Genomic DNA, 27,497 nt, shown 5'->3' with positions numbered 1-27,497 from the left:
ATTCCCATGACAGCAGCAAGTGTCTGAGCAGGGCAGTAGGGAGTGCTTCCTGCCCTAGGCTCTTAGACCCCCATTTTACCTTCTCTCTTTCCTGTGAGACAACAGAGGTTCAGAGATAGCTGAGACCTTGGACTTACCTGAGATCCAGTCCCCTTCAGGACCACTGGCACCAACATAGGAAACTGCCTGTCTGTAGATGTAATTTGTAAGTGAAACAAATACCTCTGGCTCTTACAACGAAATCTATACTGCATCCCTGCCACACCACCACCCAGTCTTGAAACAGATAATTTATTCTTCTGTTTGCACTCAATGCCAATTCATTTTTCTTCTTCCTACCCCTGACTGGTGGCCATTAAATCTTTTTCTCTGTTATTTTCTTTTTCCAGTTGACTTCATGGTCAAAAAGTAATCCAGATGTGCATTGATCCCGAGGCCTAGAACTCCACTGCATCTGTGGATTTTGTTTGCAGATACAAAGTCCACAACAAGATATGATGAGAGGATGATGAATTCATAGCTCCCTATTTGTATATATGTACACACACACACTCACACTCACTCACTCTGACCCTTCCTGTCAGGATTCTGGTCAATAACACTGGAAAGTACTTTCTGAATACACAATTTCAGTTCAGAATTTAGTTATCCTCTCAGGTTTTCCTCCCAAGACTTGGAGTGTTTTTCTGACAAACTTTTTTTAGTAGATATTAATAAGCACCGATTATTTGCCTTCCAGGTTTTCAGCAGTATAGATCGAATCACTCAGAATTCAGCAGAAGAGAAGGAAGACTCTGGGGACAAAACCAAAAGCACAACCTTACCATCCACAGAAACACTGAGCTGGAGTTCAGAATATTCTGAAATGTATGTGAAATGCCTCTTAAGTAATATAAGCAGTAGCTACTAGAGCAGAGTTTCTTGAACTTCAGTGAGCATTAGAATACCTGGGGGACTTGTTAAAACACAGATCTCCCACCTCCAGAGTTTCTGATCCAGTAGATCTCGGGTGGGGCCTGAAAATGTGCATTTCTGACAAGTACCCAGATTATGCAGATGTTGCTGCTCTGGGTACCACACATTAAGAACCATTGTACTAGACATCTCTTGGTTAGGCTTATCCAAGTCCGATTTTCACCTGGTTTCTTCCAAAATTCACCTTTAACACAGTTTTCTAGTATGTGTATATGACTTTGTTTTTGCTTTTAATTAAGGCAACAGCTATCAACATCCAACTCTTCAGATACTGAAAGCAACAGACATAAACTCAGTTCTGGCCTACTTCCCAAACTGGCTATTTCAACAGAGGGACAACAAGATGAAGCTGCCTCCCGCCCTGGAGACCCCCATGAGGAGCCAGGAAAGCCAGCCCTTCCTCCTGAAGAGAGTGCCCAGGAGGAGCCCGAGGTCACCACTCCAGCCAGCACCATCAGCAGCTCCACCCTGTCAGGTAAGCCTCGGGCCATAGTGCCTGCTGTCCTCCTCACCACACTAAGTGACTCCTAGCGCTCAGTCCCAGGGATGGCCTTGCCAGGCAGTAAAGATGGGTGTTTTATGCTACTAGACTTTCTCCATGGCCTCAGTCCTTAGGCTTGAGACACGATCTTCTGAGAGCTAAGATGAGGTATCTCAGATTGCTCCTCAGTGCTCAGCCATGCAGCAAACTGTAACTGCTTCAGTTTGACCGTGGGGCCAAATTTCACTTTCTCAGCCAGGTTGCAGGGAATCTTTCGAGGGAAATAAGTCAGAATATGCTAAGGGAGTGTGTTCACAGTTGTTGATGCAAAGGTCTGTCTTACACAGTTGCATCTAACTCAAAGTTCAGTGTGAGAGCCAGTATCAAGTAGTCAGCTTGTCAAAATGACCCTTGAAGATGTCTTGAATCACCCGTAAGGCACAGTATAAAGCCAGATTTCTCTCTAGCATTGAAACAGATGGTTGTTTCTTTGATGGAGTTGGCTTTTGTTAAAGGGTTATGTTGCACCAAATAATTTCTGTCTCCACGGTAGACTCAGGCTCAGTGCAGCACGACTCTTAATGCTGTCCTGGTCCATCTAGGACTAAGGAGGGGAAAGGAGAGTCAGAAATACCAACATGATTTAAATTGGTATGTTACGTGCATATGAAATAACTCCACTGAAGACAAAAGTTACCTTCCCCATCTCTGGGTAATTGGAGTAAGAAACTCCTGAGACATCTTTGCATGTTTGGGAGGCAGTCAAGTGGGCTTGGGCCTTTGAAAGCACTTTTTTAATGTTACCTTTGTGTGATGTAACCTTCCTGACAAGAGGAACAGTGTCTTCACAGATTTTTTAAGGAGCTTAATATATCATGGATACTTGCTGGTCATTAATAATGATAATCAAACTTGGAATTAACTGCCCCAGAACAAGCCTCTTAAGTTCATTTAAAATATCATTTGGTTTATGAAAATTTTATGCACAGCATGTTCTTCTATAGAGTATGTGCATTTATGCTTTTTCATAAAGTAAAAGATGTATATGGCTTAGAATTGCTATAATGAATGTTTTCATTAAGCTACATTCAATATGCTGTATTGATAACCATGAATGATTCCAAGATTTTTCATCAACATTTTTTAAACTAAGTGAATATTCATAGTGTAAGCTTTTTTTTTTAATCATTTCAAGAAAAACAAATTTTATGGGCTGGATTTATTTCACCCTCACTAAGAAGTTTGGATCTGTGAAGCTTCACATGTGCTTATAGTTTATTGTGGAGGAAAATAATGTTAGATTTTCTTCTCTCTCTTCACTTCAGTTCTGTTTTCATGTTGCATAATTCCATTTATCCTAACTGTAAAGCCAAGAGAACAGCAATGAGGAAGTAGTGTAAAGGCAACCTGTTAGATTAAGATTCCTGACCATCTCTAGCTCATGTTGGTGCTCAGATCACGTGTAGATATCTTGGTATTTTCTATTCCTGGTTACAAAAGCCTTTATCTGGTTCTTAGTTACCTTACTCTGCATAGAGTATAGTCACCTCGATTTAAAATTTATTCTGAATATAGTGAACTGTTTACTATCTCTTAGTCTCCTCAGCCTACTCACTACTGGAAAGGTAGGAGGGGAAGGGAGGGGAATCGTGTCTAAGCATTTGATTGATTACTTTCATAATTAAAAAAAAATCCACCTCGGTCCTGCCATGCATTCTGATTAATAGATTCACACCATCTTTCTCTCTCTCTCTCTCTCTCTCTCTCTCTCTCTCTCTCTCTCCCCCATACACACACTAAAAATAATCAAAGGCCTTGGGGGCTGTGCAGAATAGAGAGATGAGCTGATTTGCTTATAGCCAAGGGTAATTAGGGAGTCTGAAAACCGTGACGGTAGTAAAATTAAATTTGTTGATTTTTATATTGCTCCACCACCAAAAAGAAGGAACCCTTGACATTTAGAGAACATTAAAGTGACATTATCTACCATTGGTAGAAAAGAAGCTCACGCTTATATGCAGTGCTGCAAAATGAGATGGCAGAGGCAAGGGGGAGAGGTGACACAAAGTTGTATATCCACACTCTGGCATTTAGGGAAGTACAAACTTTATACCTGTTTCTCTTTTATCATGACTACATTGTGTTTGAAGCCATGCAAAATAAATGTCTTGAAGTCTTAGGTGTAGGGGTTGAATGTATCCAACAATTACTCATTGTAAAGAGATTCAACTTTTCATTTTAGACTTGTCATTGATCCCATCCAAACCAAGTTACAAAGAAGCAAGTGTGTACCTTACTCAAAGGGAAGCTTCAGTTTTGTGAGATGAGATTTATTACTTGCGAAGCAGTTTTTATCAAGACCTTCAGTAGTTGATTTCTGTAAGAGAATGGAATATACTGTTAAATGAGAACGATCTGATCTTACAGGAGTAAAAAGATAGATATTTGCCTTAACGTTATCCCCTTTGTTGGTCAGATGGGTGTTATGTGTAAGTCCATGAGTATTTTCCTGTACATACGCACAGTAGATGACCACAAAGTGTGTCATGCCTAAAGCCGCTGTCCAAATTCCCAGCTTCCCTTAGCCTAGACCACAGCTGTAAGATCTGAACTTTGTCCATGAGCTTGGATCAAACTACAACTGTACCACTAAGTGGTGTATAGACAGCAATGTAAGAGAAATGCTGGTTAAGTCTAAGTCTAATTCTTTCCTAGGCAAACAGTGTCATATGGTCAGCACAAAATGTGCTGGCTGCTCTTTCAAAAGATCGTTTATAGTGGTGTTAAATACTCTGCATGGATTGTATCTCTAAAGGTGATGAGACAGGTGAAGATTTTTAAGCACATGGGGCTTATAATGTAGCATTTAGAAGTAAAAGTGAGATGAGCATTGTCTCTCCTGGATGGACAAAAATGTGCCATCAATGATGTTTTTAAAGAAAAGCAAGATAGAAGACCAATAACCTGGGAAACAAAGAGTAGGACAAATCAAAAGGAATAGCTGTTCAGCTTCCTTCTGGAGGACTCAACATGTCACCCTGCTGCAGAGCTTTCTTTACTCTCAGCCTCTGCATTCACCGGGCCAGCATCAGTGATGTTCCATTTCTGCACCCACCTCCATATTTATCCTCTCTTATGCTCCATTGTTGAGGGAAGTCCTCATTTTTTTAAGTTAAAAATAACTCCAGTTTATATTAAAGATTAACAAAATTAAAAGTAAAGAAGGTGTGGTTTAGAGGGGAGAGGAAATAGCATGAGGGAGGATCAGCATTTGATACGCTGGATTAAAAGCCAGGAGGATGAAGTGAGCTTGAGTAATGGAGAGAGTAATATCCCCTTTGTCCTTTGAAATGTACAGGGAGCTTAGAATGGAGGCATACAGCCTGAGAAGTGAGAAGAGACACGTTAGGCACTTTTCTATCAGTTACTTGCCTCAGTCTAGTATGAGGTGTGCTCTAAAAGAGCACAGGCATAAGTCTACGGGGAGTGATGAAACAATGTCCACGTGTCAAAATTATGATTAACAGCATTGATAATGATAATCAATATCATAAGGTAATCACAGTATGAAGTGGGTGGCCATGGTGTTTGGGAGGTAATGTTTGATTCATGGCACAGCCTTTCATGGTATGTGTGGTAGGGGCACCAGAATTGTCTCTGCAAGGTTTCAAAAATATAGATTGTTGAAAGAAACTAATTCCTTTGGTTAAATGGAGTCATGGATTGAGAATTAGCAGACATGTGTACAGGTAGAATGAAGCCTAAATAGACGCCTCTTCTATCTCTTCCTTCTCCACGTCACCTTTATTAAACCAATCACATGTTGTTAATGTTCACCTGACACTGTCGGGACTTACCGGCCACATAAGAGTATGTTCTCCAGCATTTACTCTTCCTGCTGTCTCTTTCTTCCCCTCTTCCCACCTCTCCTATCCTAGAGTTTCCTGAACGTGTTTATCCCTTCTTCTTTGTACAGTTGGCAGTTTTTCAGAGCACTTGGATCAGATAAATGGACGAAGCGAGTGTGTGGACAGTACAGATAATTCCTCAAAGCCATCCAGTGAACCCGCTTCTCACATGGCTCGGCAGCGATTAGAAAGCACAGAAAAAAAGAAAATCTCTGGGAAAGTCACAAAGTCCCTCTCTGCCAGTGCTCTGTCCCTCATGATCCCAGGAGGTAGAGAGATACTACTCGCATGAAACTGTGTGATTTGTGCATGTGGTCCCGTCCCTCCTCTCCCAATTTGGAATGCTGAATGAGTTGCAAGATTGCTTGAAGTAATAATGGGTCATGTCCCAGGACAGCTCTTGAGAGCTTCTGCCTGCAGACTCTGAATTCTTCCTGCAGGATTTGTAGGGCCCCCAAGGAGCATTTTGGCCTATTTCATCTCACTTTCTGCATCAGGGGTGCAAGAGAGGCTTCCTTCCCATGAAAGCTTATTTCTATTTTGTTTCCTTTCCTTTACTTTTCTCCCTCCAAGTTAAATGATAAATTTTCCTTCATTGAATTTTTTTTTCCTCTAAACTGTATAATTTATACACTTTATAGAGCTGTTTACAGCATTTGTGTTGGAAAGCTAAGTATATAGCTTTTCTCATCTAATGAATGAGGAAAATAGTTACAGAATATAAGCTTTTCATTCTGAAGATACAGTCACAGACAGCATTGAAATTCTAGGTTTTCCCAACCCTGTCAGTTGAGCTATGCTTCCTCCTACTGGTAGCAAATCATCTTCTGCCCTGTTTTGGAAAACTAGGCTTAATTGAAGTTTTGTTGAACTGTAGTATTTTCCCACAAACTGGTTTTGCCTCTACTGATCTCTGAGTCTGTAGTAATCCCACTGGTAGAAATGAAATATACACCCTGATGGTTGTGATATCACTCCAAATGACAGCAAGAGACTCGAGTTATATTGCAGATGGCTTGTTTTTGGAAAGAATACAGATCATGTATAAAAGGGATTGTTTTTGTTTTTAAAATTTCCTATTTGTGCAGAAAGCAATTTGACATAAAGAAATGCTCATTTGGGAGTAGTGCTCAGTCTAGCAGATTCAGTTTCTGGGAGGTGTCCCGTTTAGCTCCATAAAACAAACACCTGTATCCCTAGTCTGTATGACTCTTCATAACCTGAAGATGATGGTCCCGGTGCAGCTGCACAGACAGGAAGGTAAGTTGGATATGGGCCAGTGTAGTTTTGAAAGCTAGTGAGGAAGCCTATACTTTGGTAGAATAAGGAAATCAGTCAATTTGGGGAGATAAGGGAGACCATCAGAAGGTAAAGAAGAGGGGGCCTGGCCTTTCAGCAGTTTGGATCTGTGTGTGTCCCCAGTGCCCTACTCCCACCTGCATGTCTTGAAGTTCCCTGCCTGCCAGCATGCATCTCTTCACCTGTCCTTTGATTAGACAGAAGGGATCCAGCAGAAAAGAACCAAGATGCTACATGAAGTCAGAGAGGGAAGGAGCATGGGTTGTGATACAGTTGGCTTTGCTCTTCTTTGAACAAGCGTAAGAATTGAAATAGTGGGTAGTATGGATACTTTCAGCTTATGGTAGCCACAGTGGAACTCACCACACCCTGGTGAGCCTTCAGTAGCACTGGGAACTTTGTAACCTGGCTCCAACTGAGCTCCTGTCTAAACCTCAGCATGTTTTGTAGATTTTTCTGCCTTTTCTCAAGTGCACACACACACACTGACAGTCTCACATAACTGGTTAAGGTCTGTTTAGATTCATGTAGATGAAACAGGGATATGAACTAAAAATAAAAGTGTTCATTTCTGCTGCTATAACAAAATACTTTAGACTGGGCAAGGTAACAACAGAATTTGTTGATCGCAGTTCTGGAGCCTGGAAAGTCCAAGATCAAAGTGCCGACAGTTTCAGCATCTGACAAGGGCTTGTTCCTCATGGACAGCACCTTCTCTGTGTCCTCACATGGCAGAAGGAAAGAACGAACTCTCTCCAGTCTGTTGTATAAGGGCACTAATTCAGTTATGAGGGGCAGAGCCCTCATGACCTAATCACCTCCCAGAGGTCCCACCTCTTAAAACCATTACTTTGGGGGTTAGGTTTCAACATAGGAATTTTAGGGGGACACAAACATTCAGAGCATAGCAGTTGCTTCTAAAACAAAGAAAGCAGTAGATTTGGTGTTCTGGAATATGTACTGAGATTCTCCTCAGGTTTCTCTATCTCACCTGCATTATCCTCTCAGAGACCTTATTAGAATTGCAAGTAATATGTGAAGAGAATCAGTTGTCACCACAGTAATAGAGAAGTCACCATTTCATTGTTTTCCTGATTAAAATTTCTTTCCTTTTTTTTTTTTTTGAGACAGGGTCTTGCTCTGTCACCTAGGCTGAAGTGCTGTGGCACAATCACGGCTCACTGCAGCCTCAACCTCCCAGACTCAGGTGATCCTCTCACCTCAGTCTCCCAGGTAGCTGGGACTATAGGCACATGCCACCTTTCCTGGCTAACTTTTTTGTATTGTTTGTAGAGACAGGGTTTAGCCATATCACCTGACTGGTCTTGAACTCCTAGGCTGAAGCCACCAGCCCACCTTGGCCTCTCAGAAGTGCTGGGATTACAGGTGTGAGCCACTACACCCGGCCAGTTAAAATTCTTTAATCAGTATTCATTCAATAGCATTGTAGAAATCAGCCGGTAAATTGATAAACTGCTTTCCTGGCCATGTGTGTTGAAAAGGACCATGTTAAAATTGTTTAGTGAAGAATTTGGAATCCAGTATCTGTTAATATAATACATACAGTCTTCTCCACTTGAAGACACACTTGAAATACATGCATCTATGATTTATTTCTCTACTTAAAATAAAACATTAAAATGTCACAGCCAGAAGGTAATCTTTGTTTTAATAAGCATAGAAACTAAAAAATTATAACATGAGACTATTGAAATTTCTTTCTCTTTCCTAACTGAAAAATTAGTTAAAATAGCAACACTCTTGAAGTTTGACAGTTTTGGAATTCATCCTCGTTACTGATAGAAACATTTTTATATTATTTTGTCTTCATTTGGCTATTGGAAACAAATGGATTTGTGTTGTGACTGTGCCCCCAGTCCTGGCAGGGCTCATGGGGTGAGGGTTGCCTGCATGCATGCTTGTGTGAGCCACATGGGCTTTGATGACTGGCTTCTTTGTTACAGATATGTTTGCTGTTTCCCCTCTGGGAAGTCCAATGTCTCCCCATTCCCTGTCCTCGGACCCTTCCTCTTCACGAGATTCCTCTCCCAGCCGAGATTCCTCAGCAGCTTCTGCCAGTCCACATCAGCCGATTGTGATCCACAGTTCAGGGAAGAACTACGGCTTTACCATCCGAGCCATCCGGGTGTATGTGGGAGACAGTGACATCTATACAGTGCACCATATCGTCTGGGTAAAACCTGCATGTCTCACACTTGGGATTTTTCATTTCTAGGCAAGCTGGAGAGTGGATAGGTTAGCTGACAAATAGCAAATGTATTTACTTTTAAGTTTGCACTTGGGACCTGTTTCATTTTCCTTTTAGAACTCCATCCCTGAATGTATACGGTGGAATTGAATTTAGCAAAAATGAGTATCTCATAATTCTGTCCAGTTTTCATATTTGATTGTTCTTTCTTACATACCAAGCTGGTAGACATAGTCAAAGGCAATCCTATTTCCATCTTTCTTTTATTTTTTCTTTTTTTCCCTAACCTTCTTTTTAAAAATTACCTTCTCAAATCACCTGAAATGTTTTGGTCATTCATTTTTATTTTTTCTTTGTGACTCTGGTACTTTCAGTCTGAATCACCTGAAAATTTCTGAGTACCATAGAAAGTTTCCTATTTTAGAATAACGATAGAACAGGAATAGTAACCATACCTGTTAGATTTTCTATTAGAAGCTTAGGACATTTGCTAATTAGCTCATTATTCTTCCAGAAGACACAGTAGGTGTTAGGGTTGTCATTTGTTTGCCTACAAATATCCTCTCTTCTTTGACTTTAGAACGTAGAAGAAGGAAGTCCAGCGTGCCAGGCAGGACTGAAGGCTGGAGACCTTATCACACACATCAATGGAGAACCGGTGCATGGACTCGTCCACACAGAAGTTATAGAGCTCCTACTAAAGGTATTGTATTTTTTTATGTCAGGACCACGCTGATGAGACAGCATGATGGTACAGCCTCAAAGGGGCTAGTACCAGGAGATGAATTACCCTGTGGCACACCCATGTCTGATTACTGAGAAAGTATTCAGTAGTCTCAAGTTTAAAGACAAAGATATTATGAACGCTCTGGTTTTATGTAATGAAATGATGTCTTTATTTCTGCATACTCATTCCCTAATTTAATTTTGCTTCTCATTCTAAATTGTAAGTAGTAAGAATTCTCTTTGTTTATATACCTTACACAGTGACATCTCTTTGGGAGTCACCTGTCCTAAAGGTGACTTTCTTCAGGAACTTCTAACAGGTTTCATTCTAGTATATGAGAAGACAAAATTGTATTAAACTGTGAGGTTTGATCTGAAGGTTTAGTCTGAGAATTAGAGTTCCTTTGAAAAACAAAATTGTAAATATATACACATGTACTATAAATTATAAAAAATAAGTGGTAGTTCTGAAAGAAGAGGTTCTAGCAATTATTAGACCTCCCTCCCCTCCATACAAATTAACTTAAATAGGGATCAATTTATATTTAAAATGTAACCTGAATAGAGCCTATGGAGTAAGAAGGTCACAGGAAGCATGACTGTAAATGGAGAGAGAGAAAGGACACACACTGATCCTGTCAGACTGTTCTGTTTAGTTATTTGATTTGCTACTTGCTGACTCTAGAATATAAAGTTATGGTTCAAAATATGGATCTGGTTAAAACAAATAAAGATGAATATATGGGTTTGAGTTAAAATTTTCACAGAAAATGAAGGCTAATTAGTCTATGATGAGAAATGGAGTCCCTACTTAGAGAATTATTTTACAGATCAACAGATTTATGGACAACCTCTTGTTTCTTAAGCACTGTGCTTTGGACTCTGGAAGGGGCAATGAGCCAGAGAAATGTGAGCCATAGCTGCAAAGAACCTACAGGCTATTTACGGAGACAAAGCATAAATACATATAAACATAAACACTTGCACATCATTTAAATATAATGTTCATTCAGACTGTTTCTAGCACACTTGCTCTGAAGCAGGTGTTGTTGTAGACATTGGTTACATGGGGACTGAGGTGTGGTCTCTGCCCTTGAGAAGTATGGGAGATGTAAGTAAGCAAAAACGACAACAACAACAAAACAAAACACAATTTAATTAAGGCTATAGGAGAGAGAGGAATGTCATACTTTTGGAGAGAACATTCTATAAGTGGGGAGAGGCCTCACAGGGAAGTGACATTGAACTGGAATTTGGAAGGCACTGTAGAGAAGTGGGTGTGCACATCTTTCAAACGTGCAGTGAAATGACTTTTCTCCTCTCTTCTCTGCCATTTCCCCAGCCCACGTAAGTGTATTCTTCCAACAATTCAGAGTCTGGCCTAGGTTCCAGGAAGAGTAAATATTGTGTATATCCAAAGGTCCAGTGTAGAGTAGTAGATAGGAACATTATTGCCATTGATTAGTTCACAGTATTAATGAGACTTTGGTCTTGGGCTCAGACCCCACAGGGGTTGGGGGCTCAATAATTTTGTGGGATTAAGGTAAACCATGAAGTTTTCCTTTCCTTGCTGTCCAAAAGTTACTATAAAAGGAGCTAAGTTCCCTGTGGCCACTTTTATTGTTTCCTGATTCATATTTTGCTGTACATGTCCTTCAGTTTGGTAGCAAAAGCCTTAAGGCCGGGCGCGGTGGCTCAAGCCTGTAATCCCAGCACTTTGGGAGGCCGAGACGGGCGGATCACGAGGTCAGGAGATCGAGACCATCCTGGCTAATATGGTGAAACCCCGTCTCTACTAAAAAAAAAATACAAAAAACTAGCCGGGCGACGAGGCGGGCGCCTGTAGTCCCAGCTATTCGGTAGGCTGAGACAGGAGAATGGCGTGAACCCGGGAGGCGGAGCTTGCAGTGAGCTGAGAGCTGGCCACTGCACTCCAGCCTGGGCGGCAGAGCAAGACTCCGTCTCAAAAAAAAAAAAAAAAAAAAAAAAGCCTTAAGATGACTGGGGTTAGCCTACACTTTTGGCACATATGGCCACTGCTTAGAAACAAATGCTACTTCTGGCACCTATGTGGATAAGGCCTGAGGTTTTTCGATGAGCATCTGTCTCTGATAATATTTTTTGTCCAACTCGGATGGAACAATGATTTCAGAGTGAGCGTCCAAGAAATGGGAGGCAGAGCAGGATTGCTGACTGAGATCCCTGGACTGTGAAACTCACCTGCAGTGACCTTAGACTCCTCAAGACAGAAGTCAAGATGAGACACAAAGTTCATGAGTTTCAGCAGCTGCTTCTCTCACAATCCTGAATCCTGTGGTCCATGGTGGTCCCTTTCAGCTCAGAACCACCCGTTGTGGACAAGAACCCAGGGAATTGTTTGGTTTTTTTATCCTTTGTTTTCAGTTTGTAAGAATTGCAAAGATAGGCAGACTAAGGTGCTTACTCTTTAAAGCGCTGCCTGAACTTTTCTAGGCGCTCACTTTGACCCTTTGTATTAGAGAGTAAGTCTGTGTTCTGTGGAGGAGCTTCGCTCAGTGTCACTCATCCCACTACACACGTTTTCCAAATCTTCTTATCAGTGATTTAAAAATAGCTAAAGGGATTTCAAATGGTAATATGTGTTTTCTCTTCTACATTCTTTATAGCAGCATTGTATTTTATGCAGAACAGCTCCTGCGACAGCGTGTCTTTAGATAGTATCATATGTCTATTCACAACATCAGAATAATAAATAATATACTGAAATATATATATTGAGAAATATACATTGGCTTATTTTGCTGAGACATAATTGATCACTTTCATGATTTACTTTGTAAAGTATTTTAATAGAATTTTGTATTTTAAAACTTATCTTCCTGCTTCTATGAAATTTGAATGTGTATTTCCCCTAGAGGACTCTGGCAAGGTCTCTTAGCAGACTCAGATGATCCCATTTCTATTATCTTGCCCTCGTCTGATTATGGAGCACCTTGCACAACCCAAAGCCTTCATTTCTGGATGCAGTCAACGTGTGCCACTGAAACTGCTTAAACACAGTGGAGTGGAGAGCCATTGGCACCCTCTGAGGCCATGGTGTACTCTGTCACAAATCCAAAGAGCATCCTGCCTGTGTTCATAAAGGAAGCACTCAAGAGGAGTAAGCAATGTCATGAAACCAAGAGAATACAAGGGATTTAATTATCTTCCCAGTGAACTGTGTAATCATGCAGCTTCCTTCCAAATTTAACCAGTGACTCTTGAAATCAGAGTATTAAGTGACTAGTGTCAGTGGTGGGCTCCTATGTGCCATCATTGGTTTAACAGCAGGGAAGTTGGCTGTATTATGGTACTCTCGAATGCTGTTTGCACAGTGTTTTATACTTGCAAAGGACTTTACAGAATGTCATGGCACTCTCAGAGAAAGGGGGAGAAGTCCTGACAGAGGGCTGTAGGTGTGTGTTTAGAACTGCATGACTACCTGTACAGTGTTTGTCTTTTGGATTATGAATATAGTAAGCATTTTCCATGTTTCATAGAATCACATTTGGTCTTGTTTACCTTCACAACTTCAAAGTGAACCTGCTATGGGAGCAGTATCTTCCATGCATAGACAAACTTGTCTAAAGTCACTCAGCATCCTCGATCCATGGAATTATAAAATGTCATGGTTATCCAGTTCAGCTCCCCACTGGCTATGTGACTCCCTGACAGTGTCCTCCTTCAGCTTTACCTCAAAGCTTTCCTGCCATGAGGAAAGCTTGTAGACAGCATCAGTCTTTCTAAAAACAACTTTATAAGTAGACCGAGGTCATTCTTCACCCACTGGTGTTACAGGTGGAGATGATACTTGGCCCAGTCCTATTACCTGTTCCAATTAGCCAGGCTTAACTTCTGTGATCCAAGAAACTTTCTTCTCAACCAAGCTGCTTTTTAAGTATAGCATTAGTTTAAATCCCCAATGCATAGAAGCCGTAAAACTTTACCAGCCTCTACTTCAGAAATTTCCTTTCCATGGACACTGGGGAGCTTCTGTGTACTAAAATGGGGGCCATCAAATAGCTTGATTACCATCCTCCCATATCTGTCAAGCCCCTCATATGCACAGAGCCTTGTGCAAAATACGGCAAGGGCCACACAAAAATGACACATAAGGGCTGGGCACAGTGGCTCATGCCTGTAATCCCAGCACTTTGGGAGGCTGAGGTGGGTAGATCACGAGGTCAGGAGTTCAAGACCAGCCTGGCCAAGATGGTGAAACCCTGTCTCTACTAAAAATACAAAACTTAGCTGGGCATGGTGGTAGGCTCCTGTAATCCCAGTGAGACAGAAAATTGCTTGAACCTGGGAGGAAGAGGTTACAGTGAGCCGAGATAGCACCACTGCACTCCAGCCTGGGTGACAGAGTGAGATTCTGTCTCCAGGGAAAAAAAAAAAAAAAGACACATAAGGATAATAGTTAATGGGGCAAGAGCGCTTGATGCCTGCCACACTCTTGTCTGCGGTTTTACAGGAATAAATGCATGTAATCCAAACAGTTACCCTCTGAGGTAGGTGCTGTAAATATAAATGTTCCCATTTCACAAATGAAAAAAAACAAAAGCAGAAGAAGATAACAAAGCAGCCTAAGCTTATCTGCTGGAAAGGAGCATAACGTGATTTGCACCCAGGCGGTATAGCTCCGGAGCCTGCACTTTCTACCACAAGCACACTGCTCTACACGTGAAGTCTCCAGTTGCCAGTAACTTAGAGTCTAATGTTCACAGGGGGAAACAGTGGCAATGCCAGGTTAAAATCAAAATGTTCAACTTAAGTAACAGACTATGAACATGGCAGAAGTTCCAAAAGAGGGATGGCTTTTCTCCAGGGTGGACAGGAATGGTGTCAAAGAATTGAGGGTTATCCATGCAAGGCTTTGATGAATGAGTGGTGATTCAGTATATAGTCAGGGGTGCACAATAGTCTAGGCCAAATAATGAGGTGTGTAAACACGAGGACAGGAGGTATCGAGATTTATGAGGTATACAAGTGAACCATCAGGCTGAAGGCTGGGTTAATGTGAGGATACAGTGTGCAAGATGGCCAAGATTGGGTAGTGAAGGGGTTGAGGATGCAGGGATGCAGGGGGCCCATCCCCCATCTGTACTTCCCAGAGAAGGAAATGCAAAAGCAGTCGTTCGGTGAGTTACCCAGGGCCAAACTGATAAGTTAACTTAGAGCCAGACCGAGAGAAGAAATTGGACAGCCTGACTTCTGCTATTATATTCAATTCCAGCAACTTGAAATAATTTTCTTCACACTGTGCACCAGTCATGAAAATAGTTTAAAGTAAAAGTGAATTAATTGAACATTCAACAGTCTGCCAGCTGCATTTTTGTTATTTTTTTCAACAAGTGCTACAGAAATTCTCCTATATGAGGTCAGTCATTAATCAGGAAAAGTTGATTGTGGGTAAAGCGACCTAGTAAGCCACCTTGAGCAGTTCAGGTAGCACTCGCTGTAGCTGACTGGATCCACCAGGTGGCAGGCTTCACAAATCTCGCCTACCACTTTTCCAATCACTTACCATTTTTGTAACCATTAATACTTCCAACCTAATTATTGTACTCTGCATCCTTTGTGTCTGTATTTCCCCTTAGAGAAGTTGTCTTTGACATATGCCTGTAAGTTAAATTAATTTTCCTCTGGAACAGCCATGTGTGGAGACAAGAAACAGAACCGGGCTTGGTCTTTATAATGGTAGGAGCATTTGTCCTGAGTCTAGTGATGTGCTGTCATTTAGCAAGCCCTGGTCTTCACTATTTTCTGATGATAAGTATGTTGAGGATTTATATGTGTCTCATACAATTTTATATGTTTATGGCTCCTTCATTTTATCTTGACAGTCTTATACTTTGACCATGTCACATGTCAATCAAGTGCCTGTTTCCCTCACCACCACTCATTAAGTACCAGCTACGCACTGTGCCAGGCTCAGGAGAGGTGGAGAGGACTGGGGGACATTCCCTTCCTACAGGGAGCGGGGTTTGGTAGGAGGAGCATTGGGGGTGAGCAGCAAGAGAGCCAGCGTGGGCTCTTCCACTGGACTCTCAGTGACCTTGGGAAACAAGAACCTCGTTGTCTCAGAACCCGTTTTCTTCATCTGCAAAGGAAGGATGACAAACTCTTCCAGGCCATGAGGGTAAAACAACCCTTATGACTTGTTTATGAAAATACATTTAGAGAATATATATGAAAATGGTTTAAAAATAAATATATGCTTTTAAAATGCCAGGTAGCATTGTTAGTCTCTTATGGCTAGAGATACAGAAGTCAATCCTGAATTGTATTAGACAAGAGCAGAACTGGATTCCAGCTCCAGTGGCACACATGATAGAATAGCCCCAGTGATCACTGTGGTTCTGCACGTCCACTCTCTGCATATGAAAAAGGACTGAAGGAACATCAGTGACACAGGAGCTTGCCATGCTTATTGCCCTTCCTTCACCATAGGAAATACTAAAATTTCAGCATGGCCTCAATTTGTGAAGAGAAGACCCCACTCCAAAAAACCTTCAATGGTAGACCCTACATACTTACAAAATGATTTTTCTCATTAAAGAACAAATAAAATGCAATCTCTACTATCAGATAAAGGTTTATTTTTAATGTTTTGGGGCTTGCATAAAGAATGTTTATTATTTTGCAATAGAAAACAAAATAAACTGTTTTCTCTTATTGAAGTTAAAGCCCTCTTTCCCTAAAATATTTTCTGCAAATATGACGTTAAGTGTGAAAGTATATTGTCTTAAACATACACAGAATTCTAAGTCAGCCGTGGTTGTGCGCTCCTATAATCCCAGCTACTCAGAGGGTGAGGCAGGAGGATTACTTGAGCCCAGGAGTTCGAGGCTGTGGTGAGCTGTGATCACACCACTGCACTCCAATCTGGGCAACAGAGCAAGATCCCATCTCAAAAAAATTTTTTAATTAAAAAAAATTAAAGAACTCTAAAACAAATAATAAAATACTAAGACCTTCCAATATTAAACTGGATGTAAGACTGAATAAATCATTTCTTAAAGAAATACAAATAACCAAACTAAATAAGGGACAACATCAAACCGTATAAGAATTTAAACATAAAAAATCATCGGCTGGGCATGGTAGCTCATGCCTGTAATCCCAGCACTTTGGGAGGCCAAGGCAGGCAGATTGCCTGAGGTCAGGAGTTTAAGACCAACCTGACCAACATGGAGAAATCCCGTCTTTACTAAAAATAAAAAATTAGCCAGGCCTGGTGGCACATGCCTGTAATCCCAGCTACCCTGGGAGAATTGCTTGAACCTGGGAGGCAGAGGTTGCAGTGAGCTGAGATCCTGCCATTGCACTCCAGCCTGGGCAACAAGAGCGAAACTGTGTCTGAAAAAACAAAACCAAAAAAAGAACAATAGCAGTAAGGAAATATTACATAATTTTGATTCACCCATCTGATAGGATATATTGCACAGCCAGTAAAAATCGTGTTTTTAAAGGTTATTTAATGATAAAAGGAAATTTTTTCCAAATTATATAATACACAAAAAAGCAACATAAAGCTGTAAATAAACTGAGATTTAAATTAGTTATAAAGCATGTGTACATATGTGCCTATTTACACATGCGTGAGAAAAGACAAGCAGGAAATATACTGAAATATGACTAGTGGTTGGGTGGTAAGCTTCTCAATTTTTTTTTGTACTTCCCTATTGTCTTCTTACTGTAGCATGGATTACTTCCCAAATCAAAGGGGAAAGTAGATGCTATCTTTAAGACAGTCATTCCCTGTCTTTTCCGTCCTCTGCTGCCACCATACCTAACTGCCCCTAACTCCCCTTCACTTGGTACCACGTTGAGCTGAGCTCTAGGTATCTTCCATGCATGGGCCTTTAGAAAGATCCTTTTCCTTGTACCTCTTGTACTTTCATGGTAATCGGGGCCATCTGTGACCTTGAAAAGACAGGTTTACCCCCTGGTTATTATGAAATTCAAGAAGGGTAATTAGTGCCAGGGACTACTCACCTGCCCTGGGCCCCCCCTCGGCCTGACTGCTGACTCTATGCTCAGTTTCCCTAGAGGCTGCCCAGCAAGCTCCTTCCCAGGATTGAGAGAAAGGACACCGAAACTCACCAGAAATTACCTTACCCTGTATGACCTGGTTAAAGAGATGTTTCCCACTGGCTGGCATAAATCTTTCAGTTCTGCAAAGTGACAGGTTTTATGGTGATAGAAAAGGAGCCTTTTAAAATAATTCAAATTAAAAGTCTCATTCGGTTTTGTTACTCTACAATTTTTAGGCCAAAGGAAAAACACAAAAAGGAGAAAAAAGAAAAATCAACCAAGAGCAGACAGCCACTGGGCACATTACTACTTAACACTTGTGGAAGAATTAGTTATCCTGTTTATAGTGTTCTTTCCTGGTGTTGCACTGGGTGCGAAAGGCTTTACAGACTTGCTCTCATGTGGTCCTCAAATGAGCCCCAGGAGATAGGTAGGATTATACTGTTAATTGGTACAGGAAGTTGAGGTGTAGGGAGGGTAGCAGCCTGCTAAGGGCCCAGAGCTTGGATTTGAACTCAGATCTGTGGACCCCAGAGCTCACCCTCTTAAAGAACCTTCATATTTTGCCTTCCACCCAGTTTGTATTCTGGCAGGACTTCTTTGATTGAAGGGCTATATAGAAACAGAAGGCCTTTTATATGTATGCTCCTTTCTATTTGTATTTGTCTACGAATCTCTCATCTCTGTTCTGATCTTGCTTCATCACAGCATTTCCCTTTAATACCACCTCATCTTTTCTATAGAGTGGGAATAAGGTGTCAATCACTACTACCCCATTTGAAAACACATCCATCAAAACTGGACCAGCCAGGAGAAACAGCTATAAGAGCCGGATGGTGAGGCGGAGCAAGAAATCCAAGAAGAAAGAAAGTCTCGAAAGGTTAGTAAAATCAGTATTCTTTTTAAGTTTGGTGTATACCTATGTTGGGGAAAAGTAACCCCTTAAGTAAATGCTTACATATGAAGAAGATCTATTTTTCTGTGAGAAATTTTATGTTATGGTTCACATATATGTATTCATAATAGCATTAATTTCCATGGTAAAAGGACTTAGATATTTACATTGTAGAAGGATTCAGATTGTTTTTTATCATGTGTGAATGTCAGGAAAAGCCCTTTGCTGTTTTTTAAGCCTCTTCACTTGATTTCAGTTGAGTTAGATTGAGGAACTGGATCTTCAGGCGGTTTTTAACATGAAATCTACATTTAAAGTGTCCTTTACGTTATCAAAAAACAAACTGTTGCTATTTTTAAAATGCCAGATATTCTAAAATAACCGTATCTTTAAAGATTCCAAATAAGCCTAGAAATAAAAGGGCTTTGTTTTACTCACTGAAAAACGAACTAGTTTATATACTTCTGTAGCCTGGGAAGCACCGATCAGTATCTTTTTGTGCTGCTTGCAGACACTAGTAAGATGTATGTGTTTCTGGCAGGGCTGTTTCTTGCTAGGCAGCTTTCTGGATGTGCCTCCTTTGCAATGCCATAGCATTTCTTCTTTACCCAGTTGGACCTGATGAGTCACATCATATTAAAAGGATTTTTGATAATAGAAATGTAGAAAAACAAGCAAACGAAAAACCATGTATTAACTCTGGGGGTAAACAATAAAGTTATACAAGAAAGGAACAGAATTATGTTTCATATGGCCCAGCTGTGAACAATATTTATAATATAAAATGCAATACTGGCCATTTTTCTAACCAAAAATTTTGCTTTCACTATATTGGGAAGAATAGAAAAGGAGAAATATATTTGGTTGCAAGGTGGAAGGGTGTTGTGTAAGAGCTTAATTATCATCTTTCATAGTAGGAAATCAACAGATAATTTCTAAAACTGAAAAACTAAAAAATAGCAGTGTACAAACATTTAGCAATATGTAGACAAATGGGAGAAAAAAACAGGTAAAAGAATACAAAGCAACTTCTTTGGGGAGTAGAGAAAAACTTCAGTAGAGGAGTTGCTGTTTTTCCTTGTACTTTTGTAGAACTATTTGACTTTTTCACCCAAGTACATTTATTACTTTGATTAAAATTACACACACACCAGTTCTTCTCTTTATTATTATGCTTTACATTTTGGCTGTGCTTTAAATCATTTGGAACAAATTGTTTCAAGGGCTGGCAACCAGAAACTTTCTGCTTTAAGTTCACGTGGAGTGGGTTATATCTTACCATATATAGGCTTATATGGTGAAAGAACTCTGCACAGCCCGACGCCCTGCTAAGCTGTCAGAAGCTGTGCTTTTTGCCTTAAGATGTGCTCGTTGAGTACCAAATCCACATTTGCTTCTGCTGCAGTACAGTGTCTGCTGCCCTGCTGATACGATACACTTCAGCTTCACCTTTCTCGGTTTTTCTATGTCATTGTACAGCCTGCATTGTTGTTAGGAATATTCAAGAGCCCACAATGGAAGAAGCACAGCAAATAACCCTTCATTGGCCTCTGCCTAGCCTATCACCATTAAATAATTTGATTTCCAGTAAAATGGTTTTGCTCTCAGAGGTTTACTTTGTATTATCTCTTAGTTAAATTGTGTCCACATATTTAGGGGTAGGTACTCAGAAGCTTTCAAGCAAAGAACATCCTCCTCATAAACCTAACAAGTAAATGAATGTATTTTAAATACATTTTATATTTTTCCTATTTTCCCAACTCTTCTTAAGTGTTTGGAATTGAGAGAGCCTCCACTGTCTACTATCAAATGTTCTTCCTTTACATGCTGTAAGAAAGTTTCTAATAGGAAAGTGGTGTTCCACTCTTTAACAGGATCTACTGTTGTATGCCTGTCCCTCACAAGGAGTTATTGAACTAAGCACACTGGTATTTTGGGGAGGCAGGAGTAGTTCTAAAAGAAGACTCTGAACAATTTTTTCCTGTTTTTGCTCTAGGAGGAGATCTCTTTTCAAAAAGCTAGCCAAGCAGCCTTCTCCTTTACTCCACACCAGCCGAAGTTTCTCCTGCTTGAACAGATCCCTGTCGTCCGGCGAGAGCCTCCCAGGTTCCCCTACTCATAGCTTGTCTCCCCGGTCTCCAACACCAAGCTACCGCTCCACCCCTGACTTCCCATCTGGTGAGTGAGTCTCCTAGTCTAAACAGCAGAGGGAAGGAGGTAAAGTCATGTGAGGTCCCAAAAAACATGAAGCTTGTTCCAGCTAAAGAAAGCAGGTTGAAGGTATAAATTATAAAGGCAGATTTATAGAAAGGTCATAAGATGTGGCTATTCTGACCAATCAAATAAGAAGTTGGGGACTAAACCTTGGTGTGGAGAGGTTTATCTGAGAAGTATTTATTCCACTAGTTAAATGCTGAGACAATTTGCTGACCTTACCTGGCCTTACCTAATATAGTCTGGGCTACAACCGTGGAAAAAAGGGGAAAATGACCATGGATGCTCACAGCCTTCTGTTTTCCACCCACAGGTACTAACTCCTCCCAGAGCAGCTCCCCTAGTTCTAGTGCCCCTAATTCTCCGGCAGGGTCCGGGCACATCCGGCCCAGCACTCTCCACGGTCTGGCACCCAAACTCGGCGGGCAGCGGTACCGGTCCGGAAGGCGAAAGTCGGCCGGCAACATCCCACTGTCCCCGCTGGCCCGGACGCCCTCTCCGACCCCGCAACCCACCTCCCCACAGCGGTCACCATCCCCTCTTCTGGGACACTCACTGGGCAGTTCCAAGATCGCGCAAGCCTTTCCCAGCAAGATGCACTCCCCGCCCACCATCGTCCGACACATCGTGAGGCCCAAGAGTGCGGAGCCGCCCAGGTCCCCGCTGCTCAAGCGCGTGCAGTCCGAGGAGAAGCTGTCGCCCTCTTACGGCAGTGACAAGAAGCACCTGTGCGCCCGCAAGCACAGCCTGGAGGTGACCCAAGAGGAGGTACAGCGGGAGCAGTCCCAGCGGGAGGCGCAGCTGCAGAGCGTGGATGAGAACGTGTGCGACGCGCCACCGCTCAGCCGCGCCCGGCCCGTGGAGCAAGGCTGCCTGAAACGCCCGGTCTCCCGGAAGCTGGGCCGCCAGGAGTCTGTGGATGACCTGGACCGCGACAAGCTTAAGGCCAAGGTGGTGGTGAAGAAGCCAGATGGCTTCCCAGAGAAACAGGAATCCCACCAGAAATCACATGGACCCGGGAGTGATTTGGAAAACCTTGCTCTGTTTAAGCTGGAAGAGAGAGAGAAGAAAATCTATCCGAAGGCTGTGGAAAGGTCAAGTCTCTTTGAAAACAAAGCGGCTATGCAGGAGGCGCCACCCCTGGGCAGCCTGCTGAAGGACGCTCTTCACAAGCAGGTTAGCGTGCGTGCCAGCGAGGGTGCGACCTTGGATGGCCCGGTGCCTGTGGAGCACAGCCAGGGTGGCGGGGACTTCAGACGGGCCCCTGCTCCTGGCACCCTCCAGGATGGTCTTTGCCGCTCCCTCGACAGGGGCATCTCCGGGAAGGGGGAAGGCACGGAGAAGGCCCCCCAGGCCAAGGAGCTTCTCCGATGTGAGAAGTTAGACAGCAAGCTGGCCAACATCGATTACCTCCGAAAGAAAATGTCACTTGAGGACAAAGAGGACAACCTCTGCCCTGTGCTGAAGCCCAAGATGACAGCTAGCACCCACGAATGCCTGCCAGGGAACCCCGTCCGACCCATGGGTGGGCAGCAGGAGCCCCCGCCAGCTTCTGAGAGCCGAGCTTTTGTCGGCAGCACCCATGCAGCTCAGATGAGCACCGTCTCCTTTGTTCCCCTCAAGGCCTTAACAGGCCGGGTGGACAGTGGAACGGAGAAGCCTGGCTTGGTTGCTCCTGAGTCCCCTGTTAGGAAGAGCCCCTCCGAGTATAAGCTGGAAGGTAGGTCTGTCTCATGCCTGAAGCCGATTGAGGGCACTCTGGACATTGCTCTCCTGTCCGGACCTCAGGCCTCCAAGACAGAGCTGCTTTCCCCGGAGTCTGCACAGAGCCCCAGCCCAAGTGGTGACGTGAGGCCCTCTGTGCCACCAGCTCTCCCCAATAGCAGTGGGAAAAGGAGTGATACCACCAGTGCAAGAGAGCTTTCTCCTTCCAGCTTAAAGATGAATAAATCCTACCCGCTGGAGCCTCGGTTCCTGCCCCCCAGCCGGGGTCTCCAGAATTCACCAGCAGTTTCCCTGCCTGACCCAGAGTTAAAGAGGGACAGGAAAGGTCCCCATCCTACTGCCAGGAGCCCCGCAACAGTCATGGAAAGCAATCCCCAACAGAGAGAGAGCAGCTCCCCCAGATGCCAAGACCACACCACCGACCCCAAGCTTCTGACCTGCCTGGGGCAGAACCTCCACAGCGTTGACCTGGCCAGGCCACGCTGCCCGCTCCCACCTGAAGCTTCCCCCTCAAGGGAGAAGCCAGGCCTGAGGGAATCATCTGAAAGAGGCCCTTCCACAGTCAGAAACGAGCGCTCTGCTGTGAGGACTGACATATGCAGAGAGCCCTCCATGGAACTGTGCTCTTCAGAAACTGTGAAAACCAGTGACAACTCCAAAAATCTCCTCTCTCTGGGCAGGACCCACCCAGATTTCTATACACAGACCCAGGCCATGGAGAAAGCATGGGTGCTGGGTGGGAAAACAAACCACAAAGATGGCCCAGATGAAGGGAGGTCCCCGCCCAGAGACGACAACTCTCTGCACTCAGCTGGAATTCCCTGTGAGAAGGAGCTGGGCAAGGTGAGGCGTGGCGTGGAACCCAAGCCCGAAGCCCTTCCTGCCAGGCAGTCTCTGCAGCCACCTGGAATTGAGAGTGAGAAGAGTGAAAAGCTCTCCAGTTTCCCATCTTTGCAGAAAGATGGTGCCAAGGAACCTGAAAGGAAGGAGCAGCCTCTACAAAGGCATCCCAGCAGTATCCCTCTGACCTCCAAAGACCTGCCCAGCCCGGCTGCCAGGCAGCATTGCAGTTCCCCAAGCCACGCTTCTGGCAGAGAGCCGGGGGCCAAGCCCAGCACTGCAGAGCCCAGCCCGAGCCCCCAGGACCCTCCCAAGCCTGTTGCTGCGCACAGTGAAAATAGCAGCCACAAGCCCCGGCCTGGCCCTGACCCGGGCCCTCCAAAGTCTAAGCACCCCGACCGGTCCCTCTCCTCTCAGAAGCCAAGTGTTGGGGCCACAAAGGGCAAAGATCCTGCCACTCAGTCCCTCGGCGGCGGTAGCAGAGAAGGGAAGGGCCACAGTAAGAGTGGGCTGGATGTGTTTCCTGCCACCCCAGGCTCCCAGAACAAAGCCAGTGATGGAATTGGCCAGGGACAAAGTGGGCCCTCTGTCCCACTGCACACTGACAGGGGTCCTCTAGACACCAAGCCACAATCCACCAGTGGTGGGCGGCCCCTCGAGGTGCTGGAGAAGCCCGTGCATTTGCCAAGGTCGGGACACCCAGGGCCTAGTGAGCCAGCGGACCAGAAACTGTCCACTGTCGGTGAAAAGCAAACCCTGTCTCCAAAGCACCCCAAACCATCCACTGTGAAAGACTGCTCCACCCTGTGCAAACAGACAGACAACAGACAGACAGACAAAAGCCTGAGTCAGCCGGCCGCCACCACCGACAGAAGGGCGGAAGGGAAGAAATGCACCGAAGCACTTTATGCTCCCGCAGAGGGCGATAAGCTCAAGGCCGACCTTTCCTTTGCGCAAAGCGAGGCCCGGTTGAAAGGCGCCGAGCGGCCAGCCGCGGGGGTGGGGAAGGGCTTCCCTGAGGCCAGAGGGAAAGGGCCCGGTCCCCAGAAGCCACCGACGGAGGCAGACAAGCCCAGCGGCATGAAACGCTCCCCCTCAGCCACGGGGCAGAGTTCTTTCCGATCCATGGCCCTCCCTGAAAAGTCTCTGAGCTGCTCCTCCAGTTTCCCTGAAACCAGGACCGGAGTTAGAGAGGCCTCTACAGCCAGCAGCGACACCACTTCTGCTAAGGCTGCTGGGGGCGCGCTGGAGCCTCCAGCCCCCAGCAACAGGGACCATAGGAAGGCTCAGCCTGCGGGGGAGGGCCGAACCCACATGACAAAGAGTGACTCCCTGCCCTCCTTCCGGGTCTCCACCCTGGCTCTGGAGTCACACCACCCCGACCCAAACACCGTGGGCGGAGCGAGCCACCGAGACAGGGCTCTCTCGGTGACTGCCACCGTAGGGGAAACCAAAGGGAAGGACCCTGCCCCAGCCCAGCCTCCCCCAACGAGGAAACAGAACGTGGGCAGAGACGTGACCAAGCCGTCCCCAGCCCCAAACACTGACCGCCCCATCTCCCTTTCTAATGAGAAGGACTTTGTGGTACGGCAGAGGCGGGGGAAAGAGAGTTTGCGTAGCAGCCCTCACAAAAAGGCCTTGTAACGGGGCAGGCCCCGGGGCAGGACTGTGGAGACCCGTCCTGAACGGGCGACTGTGTCTTGACTACCTTTCAAAACCAGCACTGTGTGGGAATGTCCGCCAGGCAGAGCTCGGAGCCTCATTGAGAAAGGGGAGAGAGAAAGACAAAAGAGAGGACCTTCTTCCAGATGCCTTCCCAGTTGTAACCGGTAAAACTGTTACCAGATAGTGTTTGTACGAAAGCAACAACAACAAAAAATTACCTTTTGAGGGTTGTTGAGGAAAAAGATTTTCTCTGTAAATAGATAGCACCGTGTTTGGTTTGGGATGTAGAGTCTGTACCTGGCTGCTGATTGCGTCGTTTACTACAGCTTTTTTTAAATAAGATTTTTGATTTACCATTTATCATAATGTAGTAATGAAGCAAAATGGTCAAAACTGGGTGTGTGTGACCAGAGATACACCCATATCCGTGTATATACACATCCACCTACATGTTTTGGTCTGTGGTTTAAGAGACTATTTCAAGGTTCCATTTTTATAAGCTAAAACGTTCTAAGTAAAGATGGAAGAAAGCCCTAAACACAGTAGATTGTGAGTTTTTATGTGTATTTTAACCAGAGTTTCTGATAGTACTGTATCTGGCTACCTATATTTCCAGATCTAAAGCAAGAACTACTCTAAGTACTGCATTTGGAGTCCTCCTCCATTAGGAATGGCCAGGACAAGTGGAGCTAGCCATTTTCATTACATGGCCATCCCAATGGACACTGGATCCCTGGTCTAACTGTCTAAAAGGCCAGTTGTTCCTGTCTGTGGATGTGGATGTCTGGCCTTCACCTGAGGTAGAGCGGGAACTATAAACACACATCAACTTTCTTTCTGTTTGCTTTCTTTTCCTTCTTTTCAAACTCGTAAACTTAGGCCTTTATGCTGTGAGTGACTAGTCCAAGAAGCACACATTTAGTAGTAGTCCTGCACCAGCCCTGCTCTTGAATAAAAAGGAATATTACTGGCTGCACCCAAATCTTCTAGTACTTAAGTCGAGTAATAAGCATCAGGCATTGGAAGAGGTTTTAAATTTGCTTTTTTGAGGAAAAGAACTGGGGGTAGATTTTGGCATCGTAGCATATCGATTAAGGAATAATCAGGACATCAGATACATTTTAATACATAGCTGGGGCCTTACGTTGTAGATGAAGCTTGCTGTTTTTAGCAAGTTCCTGGGTTTCACATTCATTTCTGATGCATCTAGTAGCTCCATACATTTCATAACCTGATCTCTTTATTTGTATGCAAAAAATACTGTCTTAATACAGAGCAGCATTTTTGTAACAAAGAGACTGGCTGGAGCTATTTGGTGCTTGAATGTGACCATCCTTTTTACTTTTGCTAAGCCTTATTTAAATTTTGTATACCGTGGAATACGTAGAATTTGTCAAATCATTTTAGTGCTGAAGGTTTTTGATTTTTGTTTTTTTGTTGTTGCAGTTTCTTTGGTGGCTTGTTTTGTATTGTAAGATGGCACTTGCTGATATAAGTACTAAGGCACTAAGAGAAAATACAGATAAGTATTTATAAGATGCTTGGGAACCATAGCAGAATTTTTTGTTTAGTTTTGCGAGAGAAAAAAATTACCAATAAATAACTAATCTAGCACCCAAACTCTCTTGGGGATGTCTTAGTATCTTCAGACTATAAAATTGTTCATCTAAGCACAGCATCATCTTACGGCCCTATGGATTGTAAATCTTCTAGTGAGGCTGTAAACTCCACTCTGAAAACAAAGGCATAACTTAACCGACTGCTCGGTTGTCCTTCATTGTAAAATGAATTGGCACTGGGAAAAAGGAAAAAAACAACAAAAGAAAAAAGAAAAAAGCCTCCTCCTTGCCCCTAATTTTTTTTTTTCCATATGGTTTTAGCCATTCCCCATCACTACATTGTGAAGCTATAAAAAATATGTATATGTACTTTTCAAGAGTTTAAATGAATTTCAAAACTGGTCTCAACGTTTATAATACGTATCTGTGTTTGGCAGTTGTCATAACCCAATCCTACACTCAGCCATCGGGACAGGTCTATCGGGGAGATAGTTCATGGTTTACAAGCCTTTGCTTTTTAACTGTCCAGTTTCCTTTAAAGCACAACTAGCTATTTGTTTACAAATGATATTTTTATGTATATTTTGTATAGCGTATCATCATTTTGCCAAATACGTTTTTCATTATGAATGAGTAAAGAGTACTTAAGGTTGCATTCATGTATTACATGTTTGTTGTTGTAAACCTCTCCCATCAGCTGGTAGAAATTCTCCTCACTGTCTTCTATTTGGTCGGTCTCTGTATGATTGTAGGATGTGCTCCTTGGTAGTACTCCCAGCTGTAGATTTACCAGCTTAAAAGTTTGTTAGGATCTGTGCAATAAAGTGTTTGCAGTCTTATTTTCTCTAAGAAATTCCTTATGGATGTCATAATTGTTGTATATTGAACAAAGTATTTATACTTATGCAGTTGCATAACATTGAAATAAAAATTTAGCATGAAA

General features: G+C 43.4%; 1 protein-coding gene across 4 annotated transcripts in view; it reads left to right on the top strand.

The window, feature by feature from the left end:
* Positions 1-27,497, top strand: part of MAST4 (microtubule associated serine/threonine kinase family member 4) — a 357,848-nt gene extending 330,351 nt beyond the window's left edge. For 3 of the 4 annotated variants that reach the window (XM_011959348.1, XM_011959351.1, XM_011959350.1), the window contains 8 exons: positions 740-867; positions 1,215-1,450; positions 5,433-5,633; positions 8,628-8,857; positions 9,453-9,575; positions 18,400-18,536; positions 20,548-20,729; positions 21,079-27,497. In XM_011959348.1, coding sequence (XP_011814738.1) covers positions 740-867; positions 1,215-1,450; positions 5,433-5,633; positions 8,628-8,857; positions 9,453-9,575; positions 18,400-18,536; positions 20,548-20,729; positions 21,079-24,974 — 5,133 coding nt within the window. In that variant the 3' untranslated portion in view covers positions 24,975-27,497. The remainder of the gene's footprint in view (positions 1-739; positions 868-1,214; positions 1,451-5,432; positions 5,634-8,627; positions 8,858-9,452; positions 9,576-18,399; positions 18,537-20,547; positions 20,730-21,078) is intronic. The other variant, XM_011959352.1, reaches the window with a different exon arrangement.

Source organism: Colobus angolensis, unplaced genomic scaffold, assembly GCF_000951035.1.
Source record: "Colobus angolensis palliatus isolate OR3802 unplaced genomic scaffold, Cang.pa_1.0 Scaffold49, whole genome shotgun sequence".
NCBI classification, from domain to species: domain Eukaryota; kingdom Metazoa; phylum Chordata; class Mammalia; order Primates; family Cercopithecidae; genus Colobus; species Colobus angolensis.
This window is presented reverse-complemented; position numbering and strand designations above follow the sequence as displayed.